This window comes from Phyllostomus discolor, chromosome 1 (genome assembly GCF_004126475.2).
Source record: "Phyllostomus discolor isolate MPI-MPIP mPhyDis1 chromosome 1, mPhyDis1.pri.v3, whole genome shotgun sequence".
Taxonomy (NCBI): domain Eukaryota; kingdom Metazoa; phylum Chordata; class Mammalia; order Chiroptera; family Phyllostomidae; genus Phyllostomus; species Phyllostomus discolor.
Window position 1 is genome coordinate 21,778,829 of NC_040903.2, and position 17,791 is coordinate 21,796,619.

The window sequence follows — 17,791 nt, forward strand, 5'->3', positions numbered from 1 at the left end:
TAGGTGACCATGGCTAATCCCTCCTCCTCTCTTGGTCTTAGTCTTTTTTTTTTTTTTGCCCCTAAAAAATGAGGGTATTGGAAAATATAAAAGCTAATGCACCTTCCATTTCTGGCTGTCTCCTCAATCTGATCATATGTATTTCTCCTTGTCTTTCTCATCATCCTGTTCTTATCCTTTACCTTTGTATTTGCTGTGGGATATTTAGTGAAGTTCATCTGTTTATGGTGAATCTGCCCTATTGAGGACCACTCTCATCAATGAAGTAAGCACATATTTTTAGTGCAAATTGTATCCCCAGCACTAAAAGAGAATTCAGCAAGTTTTAAGTATGCAATAAAGAACACTCAGTAGAGAAAGGATATGTTCTTCAACAAATGAAGTTGGGAAACAGGATAACCACAAGCAGAAAAATGAAATCGGACCCCTATTTTATGCCACTCAAAAAATGAATTTGAAATATATTAAAGGCTTAAAAATAAAACCTGAGACAGCAAAACTTCTAGAAGAAAACAGGTAGTGATCTTCTTGATGTAGGTCTTGGCAATGATTTTTGTATATGACAACAAAAATCCAAGCAACAGAAGCAAAAGTCAGTAAGTGGGACTACATCAAACCTAAAAGCTTCTGCACAGCAACCCAATCAACAAAACGAAAAGATAACCCAATGAACAGAAGAAAGTATTTGCAAACCATATACTGGATAAGAGGTTAATATCCAAAATATATAAAGAACACATACAATTCAATTTAAAAAATCTGATGAAACAGGCAGAGAAAATAACTGAACATTTTTCCAAAGACATCCAAATGGACAACAGGCCATGAAAAGAAAGATGCTCAGCCCTAATCATCAGGGCAATGCAAATCAAAACCACAATGAGACATCACCTCACACTTGTCAGAATGGCCATATTCAAGGAGACAAGAAACGGCAAGTGTTGGTGGTGAGGACGTGAAGAAAAGGGACCCCTTGTGCACTGCTGGTAGGAAGACAAATGAATCAGCCATGCTGGGAAACAGTACAAAGATTTCTCAAAAAAGTAAAAATGCAATTATCTTATCATGCACAATCCCTCTTCTGAATATATACATAAAGGAAATGAAAACAGAATATTGAAAGACAGCTGCATTCTCATGTTCACTGTAGCACTATTATTCATAAAAGCCACTGTATGGAAACAAACTAAGTGTTCTTTATTAAATGTATGCATAAAGATGTGGTATGTACACGTAATGGATATTATTCAGCCATGAGAAAGTAAAAATGCAATTATCTTATCATGCACAATCCCTCTTCTGAATATATACATAAAGGAAATGAAAACAGAATATTGAAAGACAGCTGCATTCTCATGTTCACTGTAGCACTATTATTCATAAAAGCCACTGTATGGAAACAAACTAAGTGTTCTTTATTAAATGTATGCATAAAGATGTGGTATGTACACGTAATGGGATATTATTCAGCCATGAGAAAGAAGGAAATTCTACTATTGGTGATAACATGAATGGACCTTGAGGGCATTATGCTTAGTGAGTGAGGTTAGCCAAAGACAAATACTGTATAATACCACCTACATGTGAAATTGAAAGAAACCAAACTCACAGAAACAGAGAGTAAAATGGTGGTTGCCCAGGGATGGGAGTGGGGCTGGGCTGGAGTGGGAAGATGTCCTGTAAGGGTCCAAACTTTCAACTAGTAGGTAAGTAAGTTATAGGGACCTAATGCACAGACAGTGATTATAGCCAACAATACTGTATGTACCACACACCAGAATTGCTAAGACACTAGATCTGAGATATTCTCACCAGTAAAAAGAAAAAATAGTTATATGATGCAGTAAAGATGTTGGCTAAAGCTATGATGGTAATCATATAGCAATATGTAAGTGTGTCAAATCAACAAAAGAAACACCTTAAACGTATACAATATTATATACACCTTATATCTCGATTTCAAAAAATATTCAATAAAATATATTTTTGGTAAAAAGTATTCAGTGACATTAAGAGTGCCATTTTTATGAAGCCCAAAGTGGAAGTAAATCCAGTAGGTAAAGTTCCCTGTAATGTTCTTAGGAACAGGGTAATAGCTAGTAACTAACATAAACCCTACCTACTGTCTTAGCTCACGAGAAGTGCATGGTGTGGCAGACAAGACCTCATTCGGGGACCTCCGAATTTACCACTGACAAGATTCCCATCGCCATCAAAAAGAGAGAAACCATTAGGAAAGGCATGCCCCGGCTCTCCAACCTCACCAATTATGCCCCCAAATACGCAACTTACTATTTATATATTATTTCTTATGAACCTCTAATACACAAAATTAGATTAATTATAACTCTTGGTTTGTGATACCCTGTCATCATTATTCCAAACATGCCTGCTATAATTGGTCAGTTATTTTAATAATATAATTAACACTCATTACCAATCACGATCCAAAACAAAATTAAATGTCTTAATAATAACCTATATAAGTATATGGTTCCCCATTCCCACCCCATCTCCCTGAGGTTTCCTCCCTTAGGTACCCATTCTGAATCTTGAATTTATGGTGTGGCACTGCTTTAAATCAACTGGCAACCTCACTTTACAAATACCAAAAATATACAAAGAAAAACTTAGTTAATGGGAACTAAACCCATAGGAAGGAAAGGTAAATCAATCGTATAAATCTTATCATGTCTGGAAAGCTGGAAAAGGTCTTTATTTATTTTCCAAGATATTCAACATAATGCTCCTTTTACCTGGGGACCCTCATCAAATGAGGCCTGGCCTCAATAGCACACCAAAGACCTGAGAACCATGAATGAAACCTTCTCTATGCATAAAAACTACAGCATGTAAAAGTGTATGCTTTAAAAATCTATACAGAGGAGAGCCTCCTGACACACAAGAAATGGAAACAGCAATTTTAGAAAGACAGCGGGGACAGGCTGCTTAACAGATCCTCTGCTGAAAGGGTGAAGACTAAGTAAGTAGCCTGACATGGTCACAAAAAGACCTGGAATGACTCAGCCAAAAGCAAAGGAGAGTTCAAATCAACGGCACTAGACAAACCACTGCTTGCAACAATAAACTCAGTAAACGATATTAACTCTGGTGACAGCAAGTCAGCAACATAAGAGCTGAAGTTGTATTTGGTATCCAGTCCCCAAAACAGGGAAAGAGGTCAACAGTTTGAAAATAATGGGCTATGCCTAACTTAAGGCATAGGCATAAGTTAGCTGGAATCTCATGAACAAAGAGTTTATCTGCTTCTGATGACAACTCCTTACATGAAACCATGGGAAACCACCGACACAGTCTCACAAAAGCAAATCAAATTAAACAATTTTAGCAAACAGTAAAAGATTTTTTTATTTCTTTCCAAAATTCTTGGCATATATTTAAAAAGACACTACAAATCCATGGCTACTGCTACGTTTTATTGGATACCTTGTTTAATTCTTCCTTGGACAGAGAGGCCAGAAGGGTTTTTCGGAATCTTCCTTCTTTGTACTTCTGAGTAATGAAGGTTTTTCTCTTTTCTACTGGGGAGTCCATGTGTAATTCTTCATCTTTTTGAAGATTACCAGCCCAAAAGTCATTTGCTCTTTTGTTTCCAATGACAATAAAAAGCTGAATTATCAAAAAATTATGAAACATATCAGTTCCTGAAATGTACTTAAATCTGCAGAAAACTGACTCACATGATAAATTAAAGCACAACAGTATAAAATATGCAAAAATACAAGAAGGATCCAACTCTTTCAGGGAGACGGAGTGTGAAAGCAGATACTATTTATATTTTCAATACAGTCTAGCTGTTTTTAATAATGGTAAAAGATTAGCAAGGAAAGAAACTGCAAGGCACACAAATTGCAGCAGAAGCATTATTATTCCTTGAAGCTCACACAGAGACAGACTCATGTAAAAGGGCTGAGTAGGTGGGCTGCTGTGGTTGAGAGTGGTGCTGAAGCGGAGCAGGAAAGGGAGTCGGGAGACAGCGAGTTCGACACGACTGCCGTTAATGACAGCGTGCCGCCACGATAGAGAAGGGTGGTGTTTGCCCAGTGTTTTCATCACTTTTCTACTATTTTACCCATGCTGAGTTCAAAAGAAAGTAAACTCTGGCTTAACGAAAAAGCTGTCAAGATTTTAACAGTAGTTATTACCATTAAAGCTCCTTGTACTTTTTATTTTTAAAATAACCACCTCACTCAGGAAGCCTTCTGAAAGTTAAAGTGAAAACTTGCTACAATGAAACAGGCCAAAGCCATTTTGATAATGTGGTGAGAACTTCCTCAAGGAGCTCCTGAGCTGCATCCCTCCTCGCCGACCTCGGCTCGCCACCAGCACCGTTACGAGGGACTTACCTCGATGAGTTCGTTACTCCAAATGCTTGCATCCATTTTTAGACTTCTAACCTTGGAATCTTTTGGTCCTAAAGATCGATGTTGTCCTGAAATCAAAAACCAGTTGCATTTTTATGTTAATTTGTATGTAAATGTATTTTATGGTTTTTTTTAAAGCTGCACATGGATGTGTGCATTTACATATTTTTTCAACTTGAAATACACTAATATCTAATTTCCACTCTGGGGTACTAACAGTATTTTTACAGAAGTCATAATGAACCACAATGAAGGTAACAGCAATCGCCTGCATCATCACCCTGTACTGGCCCAACACTATACTCTCACCAGTGTGTGTGTGGCTGTGCATGGGCATGTGGGTATGCATGTGTGCATGTCCACATGTATGCATTTACATACATACATACCTAACTTTTGCATTGTTTGGTAATTAAGTGGAAACTGTAGGTCGCTGAAAGTATTTTATAATGGGTCTGTGTAATTCACACATGTGTGAAAACAGATACCCCTTTACTCTTAAAAATACTAGCTGCAACTCCAACAAATCTGTCCTTAAAAACCTTCAGTGGATTCTTTATTCTACTACTTTACACCTGGAGAAAGGAACAGCCCAGCATTTTATTGTTATCAGTTCAATTCTGCTGCATAAATGAACACTCAGTCCTCCCAGGGCACCCCGGCACACGTCAGATGTCTCATTTCTAAGCTGAGCAGGAAAAGAGTATACAAAACATAATCCTTGATCTTAAGGACCTTTTGTGTAAGAGCATAAAGGCTCGCTCCTCTATCAGAAAAGGCCCCTTTCCTCTCCTCTTTGAGATGGAAACTACTCAGAACACAAGCCTCAAAATTCTCAGGGCAGGAATTTGCATAGGTTTGCATTTATAAATCCTACCAAAAGGCAGTAGGGGTCAAACTAAGGACCAGGTCGGAAGAATGATACAGTGTTAGAGTAGCCTACACAAGAAATGACAGAATCCAAGTTGAAGCATCAGAAAGAGGAAGAAAATGGAGGGCAGATTTAGAAACACTGCAAGGAGAAACAGGAGGGACTTTGAGGACTTTAAGGAAAGGGAAAGGGTCCAGAGGCTCTCTCAAGTTTTAAGATTCAGTGCAGGGTGGACATTATGGCTTCTGACAAAGCTCTGGAACACAGGAGAATGTACGGTTTTATGTAATGAGCTGCGCACCAGCGAGAGCTCCATTTTTAACGTGCTATTTTTGAAGTGTCTTGGGCAAATCCAAGCAGAGATTCTCGTAGGTAGATATAAGAGTGTGGTTCCCAACAAAGTCATCTGCATAAAAATGAGTGTTTAATTCAAATGATAAACCTCATCACGCAGGAACATCAGAGTGGAAGGGAACAGGCATGTTTCAGGAGCAGGCAGAGGAAAAGCAGGCTGAAAAAGGATGACCAGAGGAGGAAGAGCACACCAAGGGGAGATGGTCTCCTAGAAGTTGAGGGAGGCTGGGAAGTCCTAAAGCAACAGGCTGATCATGAGCATTAAACGTTGCAGAAGACGATAAAGGCAGCAACTGACTGCACAGAAACTAAGCAGTAAAATACACCGGTAAACATGGTGAAAATATTTTTACTAGAATAGAGAGAAAGACGGGCTGGTAACAGATGCTAAAGAAAAACTGGGAAGTTAAAGAAATGAAGACAACCTGTGCAGATCACTGCTCTTGGAAGTACTTGTCTATTACGAAAACAGGGACTAATTGATACGCAGAAGGGAATGGTAAGTTTTCAGAAAGCTGGGGTTAACAGCACAGACTAGGGCAAGTTTATCTGCTGAAACAAAAGAAACCACAGTTCAATAGCTTACACAGACAGTGAGTGAGGGGGCAAAGATCCCAAGAAGAAAGGAAAAAAAGGAAGTTTAACGGCCTCGCACAACACAAAGGCTATCTCTTCCTCAGACTGGAGAGGAGAAAACGATAGGGGAAAATGCAAAGTAGAGGGTGATTAATTGATGCTTTTTGTTGTTGCTGCTGATGTTGTTAACAAGGTCTTTGGGAAATCCACACTCCGGTGATGAGAAATGGGGCAGAGCACAGAGCTCTAGTGTTAAGGGCTTGAAGGAACCCTCGTCTTGGCTCCAGTTGACCAAGGTGCTCCTCCTCCACGTCTCTCAATGAAACCTGCTACCTGCCTACTCTGGTCCTTAGTATCCTCTGTGGTAATTACTATTTATATGTTACTGCAGGAAACACCATGTCTTATACATCTTTTTAATTCCTAGGACCAGCACAGTATCTGGTAGAGCAAAGTAAAGTTTGCTTTACTTGAAGTAAAGTTTGAAGTAAATGAAGTAAAGTTTGGCCCATGGCTAACATTCTCCAAGAGCTCCATGATGACCTACCTAAGTGGGGTCCATTCCCTCCACTCACTTGCACAACTGTCTGAGCTCCAAACACAGTGAGCTCTCAAACCCTCCATAAGGGGGAAGGTCACAACAGGAGAACCAGGCCTAGCACTGGTTACTTTAATCAACTTCAATACCCCTGGAAAACGCTTCTGTATAAACATCCTCATTATAAGAGGTACCACATCTGGTATGCCAAGTTTAGAACTTAGAACAACCTTGAGGTGAAAAGCAGGGCTTACGCAACACAACAGAAGAAAAAAGGACAAATCCTACAAAGAGCAAGCCTGTTCAGGGTGCATTCTGAAACACATCCACCTACAATCTAAGAATGTCAACAGTGTCTTTTTAAAATCCATACATGGACCAGCAGGCACAAAAAAAAAAGTGGTTCCAGGCTTAAAAATCAATTTTTGTATCTAAGCCATGCATAAGAGAAGTTCAGAATTACATTTCTAAAATTGATTTAAATGTGATAAGCTTTCTATTTTCCACAACCCTTAGCGGGGACGCGGTACATGACAGCAGAGAGCACTCGGTGCCGATCTGCCACCGAACAGCGAGGAGCACGGCGTAATCCCTAATCACCTGCACACTTCTTACAGATGACGACACAGAGATTGATGGACGCCCAGTCGGGATCGGGGGCTTTGCAGTCGGCGCAGCTCCTGTTGGACTCGTTGAACCAGATCTTCTCAGCTACTTCGTAATCAGAGAGGGTCTCCGCGATCGACTGCTGCACCGCTTCAATCCACTCTTGCTTCTCCTTTACGGACTCGGCTATGAAGCTGCAACAACGGACGTTTCTGCATTATCGATCCGCCTTGTAAAGGCCAATTAAGCACTGGGTTCAGCGTGCATATTCATTTCAGTCACAAATTGAACAGCAGCTGAAAAACACACCTTCCAGGCAGCTGGATAGTCTTTTCTGTTAACAACCATCTAACTTAGAAATCGCTGTTCTTCCTTTAACCTTTCACACTGCTTATGATTCTGTTTACATGTGTGGAAACAAAATTAACATACATATTTTTCTGACTAGGATATACAAACTGTCTTGTTAGGTCAAAAGCTTAAATGAGAGCCCATGTTTTCTAAGCAGTGGTTACATAACAATCAATAGGAGACTGGCAGAGTTTCAAAGCTATAGAATTATTTTGCCAAGAAAGAATGCCATGATGTCTGAAATGAAACAATCAAAAACACGTACCAGTATTAAAAATAGATTCTTTTTTTAATTAGAAGAATGTACAGATGGCTTTAAGAAACTGAGAAATCAAAACGTTTAAGTGATTACTATTCTAACAGAATCATAGGTCATTTTTAGCCATGTTTTGATTTATTCTAATTCTTAGTGTCTATTGGGTGCCTGAGTGAAAGAATATGAAATTAAACACCAGGTTCTTAAGCTCCTTTAAGAAATTTCACTGGGTTGCTGCAACATGGCGGTACAAGCACCACAGTGCTCCCTTCTCCAAGTTAATGACCCAAAGTAACTCTTCGCACTGAAATTTTCTGTTCTAAAGATGAAACTGCTTTGAAATATAATGAAAATAACAGATCACTAACATATTCTAAACAATCTGTAAGAAAACCAAGTGGCCTAAGTGGATATTTGTTGAAGTTCTTTATGGTTCCAGCATCACTATAATAGAGGTTTCTTGGTGGTTTCTGCTTCTCCATGGAGACTGGTCACAGTCAGTAAGGTACCAGGGAAAGCAGCTGTTCAGTCTTTGCCCCCAGTTCCTGGTACAGAGCTCTGAAGCCACTGACTGATACACAGTGGCTTTTGTATGCTAATGAGCTCCCTTGCAGCTAGGAGCCTGGAATGGAGCTAGACTCAGGGAAAAACCAAGGTGTGATTTGAGAGCTGGAACTTGCAGCCAGCCCCACCCCTGACCTCCAGGAAGCAAGAGGGCTGGCAGTGGAATTAATCACTAATGGCCAAGGATTTCATCAACCACACCTACGGAGTGAAACCTCCATAAAAACCCCTAAACAACAGGGTTCGGAGGGCACCCAGCTGGTGAACACACTGAGCTGCCGGGCGGGCCCAGGCACCCAGAGAGAGCCCAGAAGCTCTCACCATTAGTCCCTGGTGCCTTGCCCTATGCCCATCTCCCTTCTGGTCTTCCCTGAGTTGCATTCCCTACAACAAACTGGTGATAATAAACTATTCCTCTGAGTTCTATGAACAATGATAATAATTTATCAAACCTGGGGGAGAAAGGGTCATGGGAATCCCAATTTATAGCCAATCTGTACAGAAGTGTGAGAAGCCTCAGGACCCAACACTTGCAACTGGTATGGAGAGGACCACCCTGTGGGGCTGAGCCCTGAGCCTGGGGGTCTGGGGGCTGAGGCTCACTTAGTCTGAGGCTCGCTCTGGTTGGCAGAACTGAAGTGAACTGGAGGACACCCAGTTGGTGTCCAGAGAGGGGGAGAGTAGGCTATGCTATGAGGAAAACCCCACCTATTTGGGGTTATTTACTCATCAATGATGAGTAAAACCTGGTGGGCCGACATCTACATTTTCAGTTGAAGCATAAATCTGCATATGTGAAAATAAAATTTAGTATTCTTTGTGTCATCTTTTGTTAACATTTGAACCAGCAGACATATTTTGACAGATCGATTAAGTACCAGACTTGGTAGTGTTCTTGAAATTGCTAAGTAATTGTTAGTCCTTAAAGGCCTCTGACAATTGCCTCTGACCTTTACACTGCCTAGTGGTCTGTTGGCTATTTGTGACAAATGAATTCACATGGTTGATATCAAGAGATGCTGGCTTAGGCCTCTCCTGTGCATTAAAGCTGTGGAGTCATTCTAGATTACACATACTAAGAGCATATATTAAATTTTCCGTTTCACTGTCATAACAAATGATTCCAAGAATACCATAATAAAGGATATACAACAAAGTGCTAAAATATGTGATCAGTAAGTGCTCAAAGGCCCATTAAATTCATCATCATTTTAAGCTATAGTTCCTTTTAGGAAATCATTACAGGGCATTTATAACTAGGGATTGATCTTAAAGGAGGGACTGTATTTGATTAAGCTAAAAGAAAGTAGCTAACACAGCTTCAAGACGAGGTAATTTTTTCTTTGTTTTATTCCTTCAAAATGTGATGTAGATTTTCATATTATTTGCTAATAACAAAAAATGAACATGCTCACTAAGCTTACTAAGAAGAAGAGGTATTAAGAAAAGAAACAACTCAAATTTCATGAAATTAGTCTCTCTGCAGATTCTGTGATTATTCAAGTCATTTTTACAAAGTGTTTACATATACTGGCCAAGAAATTAAACAGCCTGGAAAAGTAAAATACTATCTTATTGAAGGTCCTACAAAATAAAATCACCACTAGCAATGTAAAAGTGGCTCCTCAAAGCTTTCCTATAATAAGTGTACAAACAGAAAATGTTTAAATACAGCTTACCTAAAACTTTTATAGGGAGTGATTATTTCAAAGGACTGTTTCACAGTTCGATCCACTTGCTTTACATTGGCTACATTCATAGGAATTGTGGTAATACCAAGTCCACTCTTAAAATCCTAAAGAAAAACATAAGAAATGATAAACAAAAATATGAGTTTAAAAGTACAATTATATTCTCTAAAACCCAATAAATCCTACTAAATTTTACTGCACTCATCTGTGGAATTAAACAAGTCCCTCAAAAATATGCATTGAGTACTTATTTCAGGGAGTCACTTTCAACATGTGATAACAAGGAGCCATTCTGGGGGTGACAGCCGGGCTGTTACTCAAGTACGGGTTTCTCCACGTGGAACGTAAGCTGAGAAGGACATAGATCTTGAGCTACACATGCCTGGCTCTTTAAAAGTTGGCACTTTTTCACCTTTATTACCATATGCCCCGCAGTTTTCTAGGTCTGCAAGCAAATACCACTGTGAGGTCGCTACCGCTACTATCTATGTAAGGAGGAGGAGAGGCCAGGGCTCAGAAAGACCCGGTTGCGTGGAAAGTGGAGGAGTGCATGGCAGAGAGGGACTGAAAGCCAGCCGTCTGCCTGCTCTTCTGTTCGGCTGTACGATGGCAGCTCTGCTGTCACGTGATTTGTCTCGTTTACTCTCAACAAAGGCGTTTATTCCACAATTTTATCTCATGTCCAGTATTTTATTATACTCCCTTTTCTTCAGTGAGACTCTGAAACAGCTCCTCTACTGCTATTTGGGTATGAAAAATGCCTTCTGCTCAACACCTACAGCCACAGTGCTTGGTGTGCCTCACCAAAATGAGAAATTCTTCAAAATGCTACAGTCTGCTTTTTAAAAGCATCAAAGGATGCAATATAGTGTCTGGTCGTCTAACGGCTTGGGGATTTGATTTATCAAACAAGTAATGTCAACATGTTAAAAACACATAATCTGTACCTCAAAACATGAAACATCTACGGGAACAGATGTGGAATGCATGTGCTCTCAATTCCCACATTAAATTACGACTGGGAAAAGGAGGCACGCAAAAGGAAGACTGCAAACAGCCCTGGCCCGCTTGCACTGAGGGCACTTCACGCAAAGACTGGGGAGGTGACGGTTCCCAGGCCGCCTTCTCTCCGTCTCTCCTGCTACGCAGGTCAAAGGTAAAAGTACTATTTCCCCTCCTTTCCCCTGCAGGTGGGAAGGGGGGGCCTATGTCACGGTTTTGGTCAATGAAATATAAATAATTCCTGCCATGGGGTGGAAGGGTAGAGAGAAAAGCTTTGGGAACACAAAGACTTTCACCCCTCGCCTTTCCATCTTCTTGGGGAATGACATCTGGGCGCACAGAAGCCGTGACAGAATGTTAGGACCCTCCGGACGAAAAGCCCGAGGACAAATTCTTGCGCTTCTAGGAGGCCAGAGTGGGTGAAATATGGAAAGAGCCTTGTTCCCAGGAGGCATCAGCTCTCCACCACCTCCACCAAGAGATTTGTTCAAGCCAGTAAATCCCCATCCACAGAAGCCGCCCTTCAGGTTTTTGACACGAGTGCATTCCTGACATAACAGTAAGTGAAATAAAATACTATCGTAGCAGATCTTCCCCGCCTTGGAAAGGTATCTGGAGTGTTCGTTACAAATTTAAGAACTGTCTCAGTTTTTAAAAAATGTACACGTTTTTGGTTAGAATAAGAAAATGATCCATAAAATAAATCCTCAATTAACTATGTTTTCTTTCTGATGGAAGAACAAATGGCTCCTTTTGTTAGGAGAAACAGCCAAAAATTGAGTCAGTAACATAAAAGATAGAGAGACATGTGACGGGTGTAAAATAATCAGAATTACATGATACACTTCCACTTTGTACAGTGAGCCCACTTGACAAAAATTAGTACTTCACGGGGTCTATGTGGACAGAAGGAGGGGATTGACGTTTTCCAGCCTGCCCCATTTTAATGTTTCAGCGCACTGGCACAGCGTTATGCTTACCGACTGAATGAAAAACAAATTCCCAACTATCCATGCCAATGAACCTGCTGGATAAGGTGACTGACTGTCGGAGAAACCCCCAGTGCACGTGAGTGGAAACTCAGCTCCCTTTCACAAGTGAGGAAATAAAGGAGGGGTAGCAAGATAAGATTTTTTAAAACAGGTTTCTCAGTCTGGATAAAAGAGTTAAACCGCACGTCCTGGCAGGAACGGGAGATCGGGTCACACCATGGGCTGTGCTCCCTGATGCGGGTCTGGCCCGAAGGCGCCGTGTGTGTGTCCAAGGGCAGAGCACTCACTCGGGCCACCAGACCAGCAAAAGGCCGAACCGACAACCTTTATGGAAATGGATGGGCCCCATCACGCCTCCAGCCCGACTAGATGGCACTTCATTCCTACACGCAAGTCAGGAAAGGTCTACAAAATTGAAATTTCTGTTAAAAACAAAATAAGTGAGGGTCAGCTCAAGGCCCCAGACTTCTTCCCAGCAAGGCAAAGATGACATTTTAGCCTCAAAAAAAAGATGCAACCCATTTATCAGCCGCTTGCTATGGCCGTATGGTTTTGAGTAATTTGAGCATCCACTGGACTCACCACCGTGTGATGTACCTACCGAGGAACAAGACAAATGCCAGTGCTCTCGAGGGCTGTTAAATAAGAAACTACTGCGCTCCTCATTAAAAACACTTGTGGTGACATTAAGCCACCTTTTCAGCCAGTACTTAGAACATGTTTAGAATATATCTCATCCCTTGATGCTCATCGAAGCTATCTGTGCTGCTCTGACCCAGCCCCCCGAGGTTCTGATTCCATGAATGGCAAAGCAGAGCCTAAGAATCTTCAGTGAAAAAGCAAAGCAAAACTACAGCCCTGTGATGCTCTCATGTAGCCCATACTGAGAAACACTGAATTAGAGAGCAGAACCAGTTGTGGAATCTAGACAGTATGAATCTGCAGTATTTAAATACAGGATGTAAGTACTTTTCTCTGCCTTCTGCACAGCAAAGAAAGCAAGCAATCATATCAGACAGAAATTATTTGAAATCAGAAAGACTGCTGGCTAAACACAGGCTGGCCAGAACTCAGTGATGCACTGGATTCCATCAAGATCCTGTGGGCCCCGGGCACCCACCCCTGTGTTGATATCCAGAGGCCACGAGAGCCTCCGTCTTCATTAAGCCTGTAGAGAACACTCCATAATCAATTCAGCATCTATCTGTGCAGTGCCCTGAAGCTGACAAACAGCTGGGAACTCTCATTTGACTGAATAATTCTGGGAAGAAGGCAGAACACATAAATCCTTTCTGAAAATAGGAAAATGTGTCCTGGCAAACAGTGTGTATTAAGTACTTAGCAAGTACCAGCCATTGTGTTAAGTCCTGGGTCCACCCCAAGGCATAAGACAGGACACCGTACTGGCCTTGGGGAAGATTCAGCCAAAGGAACGAATGAGAGAATTGTAATAAGTCTGTGAAAAAAAGAGTGCATAGATGCCGGCAGAGCAAGCACCAAGTTCAGCCCAGAAATGAGAGCTGTGTGCATAAGAGGCTGTCCAAAGGCAGTGACACTTGACTGGACAAATGACAAGACCCAGACCAGCTGGGTACGATGCACCTCTCTTGCTTCAGTTCACTCATTTGTGAAATGGAGATAACAGTGGTATCCATTGCATCACTCTGGGGAGCACTAAATTCACACATTAAAAATGCTTAGAGGAATGCAGTAAGTGCTACATGGTCCCATTTAGCAATAATAATAATAAGCTTTTTTATTATTATTATTTTCTACCTTTTTAAGTTTGAAGCCAATTGAACATGTTCCCTATTACAAAGTTAATTACAAGAACACACATATATAAAAATAACAAGCATGTGTACATTTTAAAAATGGGATGTAATATGAATTTATAAATTCTTACTTACAAATGTAATACGGTGTAATATGTAAACTTTCAAGAACATTTAAAATAACAACCACTAAGGGCGATCGGACTGGGAGCACTATTCCCATTTTGAAAAACAGGCACAAGTCAGGATGAAGCCAAACTTGCAACCTTGAAAATGCTACGAACTAGACTGAAAACAACACCACCACAAAAACTAAATGGCTAGAATATTATCACAGAAAACATAAAGTCAAAAACCGACTTGGGCGTAAACGATGTCTTGCACTGAACGTGCGGCCAGAGAATGCAGGACCTCAGAAAGTGTGAACCCCACCATGCGTACCGCCGTGATGAACGCCGCGGGTGGACATTGGCAAAGGGGTCACAGCCGAGAGACACGGGGAGTCAGGCCTGGGGGACAACCTTGGTTGGGCCGCTCACTAGCTGGACAACCACTGGCAAGTGACTCAGTGTATCTAGCCCTCAGTTTTCTCATTTCTAAAAGACAGCAATATCTATCTAATATAGCAACGTTATAAAAATGGTGAATATAAAATACATCCAGACAATCCTTTGAGTTAAGGGTTCAAAAGCCAAAATAGGTCTGTAGTAAAAAAAATGTTCCATTTTATTTATAACGACAGATAGTATTCACACCAATGATTCCATATTAAATATCTAGATTATAATTAACGGTAAGTATTCACCAAGATACTCAAATGGGTTATTTCTACAAATCTGAAGCAACAAAATCTGGTTGAAACTACATTTTAAAACTATGGAGTGAAAGCTGCAAAATAAAGATTGATTCCTAAACAGAACAAATAAAGGAGGGCTTATTAACCCCAAATTTGCTGAAATATCAAACCTATTTTGGGAAATACTGGATGCCAAGTTTCCACGCCAGGAATTTTAGAACTTGGTGCTTAAACATTTGTTGAAAACAGATGTGGCATTGTATGACATTGGCACCAGATCTCCTGGGGAATACCAGATGCAAAGTTTGGCCAGATACAGAACCCAGAGAATCTGAGGCCACCAACTACATCCTGCTGCTTCTTTCTGAGCCGCACAACCCGGAGCCCTATGAGGTCTATTTAAATTCTCTCGGAGTTTCAGTCCTGTGCCAGACAGGCACCAGGGACCATTGTGCTGGGAGGGTGAGGGGGGATGAGTCTCTTGTTATATCCTGATTTGAGAATGTTTAATCAAGTAAATTTATGTAGTTAAAACCTCAATGCCACAATTATCATTAAATAGACAGATACACAAACCCACCAAGCAAGACATCTGGCTGCAATGAATCTGCTAATATTAACATGATATTCAAAAATACTCATTAGAAAAAAAGACAGCAGACGGGTTTTCGGGACAACACAACAAACGGAAAGTAAAGCCCAGTATCTTAAAAACTGTCTTACATTCATTTGTGGAAATGCCATGCAGCATCCACATTATTCCAAGATTAGTAAGTTATAAAAGGAATTATTTTTCCAGAATACAGAAAATCCATAGGCTTTAAACTAATACAAAAAAACATTTTAATTGCATGAGCAAAATTTCCATGTAACAAAAATTAAATGAAAAATGAAAAGTAAGCAATAGCTCAAACAGTTGCAGAAAATGTGACATGAAGACTAATATCATTGTTATATAAACAGCTTAAAGAAAAGACAAAATCCCATTAAGTGAAGAAAACGCAAAGACAATTCAAAGAGAAGAAAACCATTTTAAAAGAAAATATTTTTAAAAGATAAACTCTCTATTCTAGAAAACAGCTGTACATGACCATTAATTCAACAAGTTTCTTCCACTAAATGTTTACTGAGTGTCAGCTACTTGCCTGGGACTCCGGAGAACACATCAGTAAAGAAAGTAAATATTTATACCATTAATTTGGGAATATAAAAACTATAACACTTTTAAGGTTAATATGAAACTGGTACCTATTCACAGAGCCAACAGCATTTTAAATGTAAATAATTATTTAGAAAAAGGTCATAAATAGTCTTGCCAAAAAATAATCAAAAGGGAAAAGAAGACAATATACAAAAGGCTACCAGAAATTTTATTTATCACTATATCCTACCCTCACTGGCAGGTAAGATCCGAAAGAGGAGGGGTATTTTGAGTTACCATTGTACCTCTAGTGCCTAGAGCAGTGCACAAAATGAGAAGGTACCCGATAAAAAGGTGTTAAATAGCTGAATAAATAGTATAGCTTATGCAAACTCAACTACACAACTCATTTTATACAAACTTGAAGTAACAATGGAGAAAAACTATAATAATTTCACTACATTGCAGGCATCTAAAGCATACGCCGAGACAAGAAACAGAACAAAATCTGCCAAAATTAAACACTTTGGGGGTAGTGTTGGGAAATGGTGCTACATATTTAAAGGGCTGCTATTTAATTTCTGCGATGATAGCACCACAGTGTTTTGCAGCTGAGTAAGCAGGTAAATGATTTTATACTATGGAAACAGTATGGAGAGTCTTCAAAAAATTAAAAACAGAACTACTGTATGACCCAGCAATTCTACTGCTGGGTATTTATCCAAAGAAAGTAAAAACAATAATTTGGAAAGATACATGCATGCCTATGCTCACTATAGCATTGTTTACAGCAGTCAAGATATGGAAGCAATCTAGGTATCTATGGATGAATGGATGAATGAAGAAGTGGTGCATATATACAATGGAATATTACTCTGCCGTGAAAAGAATGAAATACTGCCACTTTGACAACATGAAATGACCTAGAGAGCATCAAGTGAAGTAAGGCAAACATCATACGACTGACAAATATCACGTGTGGGACCTAAAAAACAAAATAACCACAACAGAGAAAAACAGAAACAAACTCACAGATGCAGAGAACAAACTGATGGTTGCCAAAGGGGAGGAAATGAGGAAATGGGTGGAAAAGGGAAAAAGGATTAAGAGGTACAAATCTTCCAGTTATAAAAAAGATCATGAGGATATAACGTACAATAGAGGGAATGTGTCAATAATATTGCAGTAACTCTAAGGTGACAGGTGGTAACTGGACTTCTTATAGTGATTACATGGTAAGGTATATATAAATATGGAATCACTATGTTGTATACCTGGAATTAATATATGTGAAGTATAATTAAAAGTAACTTTAAAATAAAGAATTTTAGTGTCAGTTTCTACTTTGCTATATTCCTCTCTAAGAAATGTTTTGATTTTTTTCTTTATGGTGCTTTCCTACTTTTTACAGCCTATCTGGAAAAACAAAAAACAAAACCAACCAACCAACATTCCCTAAAGCATTTCTCTTCCTCAGCCAAGAGCTACTTCACATTTCAGTTCCTGCAATCTGCTAATGAATGAAATGGAAGGAAAGAGACAAAAAAGGTAAATGTCAGAACTGAGCAACTGAGAAAAGAAGAGTTTGCGCTGATTGCACAGCGTTTAGACCTGTCAGTGAAACATTCCACAGGACAGTGTGTAGACTGGCATCCCCCTTGCCATCATTATGCTACTTCTCTTAGAAGAAATTTGTACTGGCCAGGTCGTTTGCCTGGTTGGAGCATCAGCCCATACACCAAAAGGTTGTGGGTTTGATCTCCAGTCAAGGGACATGCCAGGGTTGCAGGTTTTGATCCCAGGTCAGGTGCACATGAGAGGCAATCAGTCCATCAATATTTTTCCCTCACATTGATGTTTCTCCTTCTCTCCCCCGTCTCTCTCCCTCCCTCT

General features: G+C 40.1%; 1 protein-coding gene across 4 annotated transcripts in view; it reads right to left on the reverse strand.

Moving 5' to 3' along the window:
- Positions 1-17,791, reverse strand: part of ARAP2 (ArfGAP with RhoGAP domain, ankyrin repeat and PH domain 2) — a 158,648-nt gene that overhangs the window by 85,892 nt on the left and 54,965 nt on the right. For all 4 annotated transcript variants that reach the window (XM_036019658.1, XM_036019666.1, XM_028507603.2 and 1 more), the window contains exons 10-13: positions 10,181-10,296; positions 7,325-7,524; positions 4,368-4,453; positions 3,448-3,630 (exon numbers count right to left, since the gene is read on the reverse strand). In XM_036019658.1, the coding sequence (XP_035875551.1) occupies positions 3,448-3,630; positions 4,368-4,453; positions 7,325-7,524; positions 10,181-10,296 (585 nt within the window). The remainder of the gene's footprint in view (positions 1-3,447; positions 3,631-4,367; positions 4,454-7,324; positions 7,525-10,180; positions 10,297-17,791) is intronic.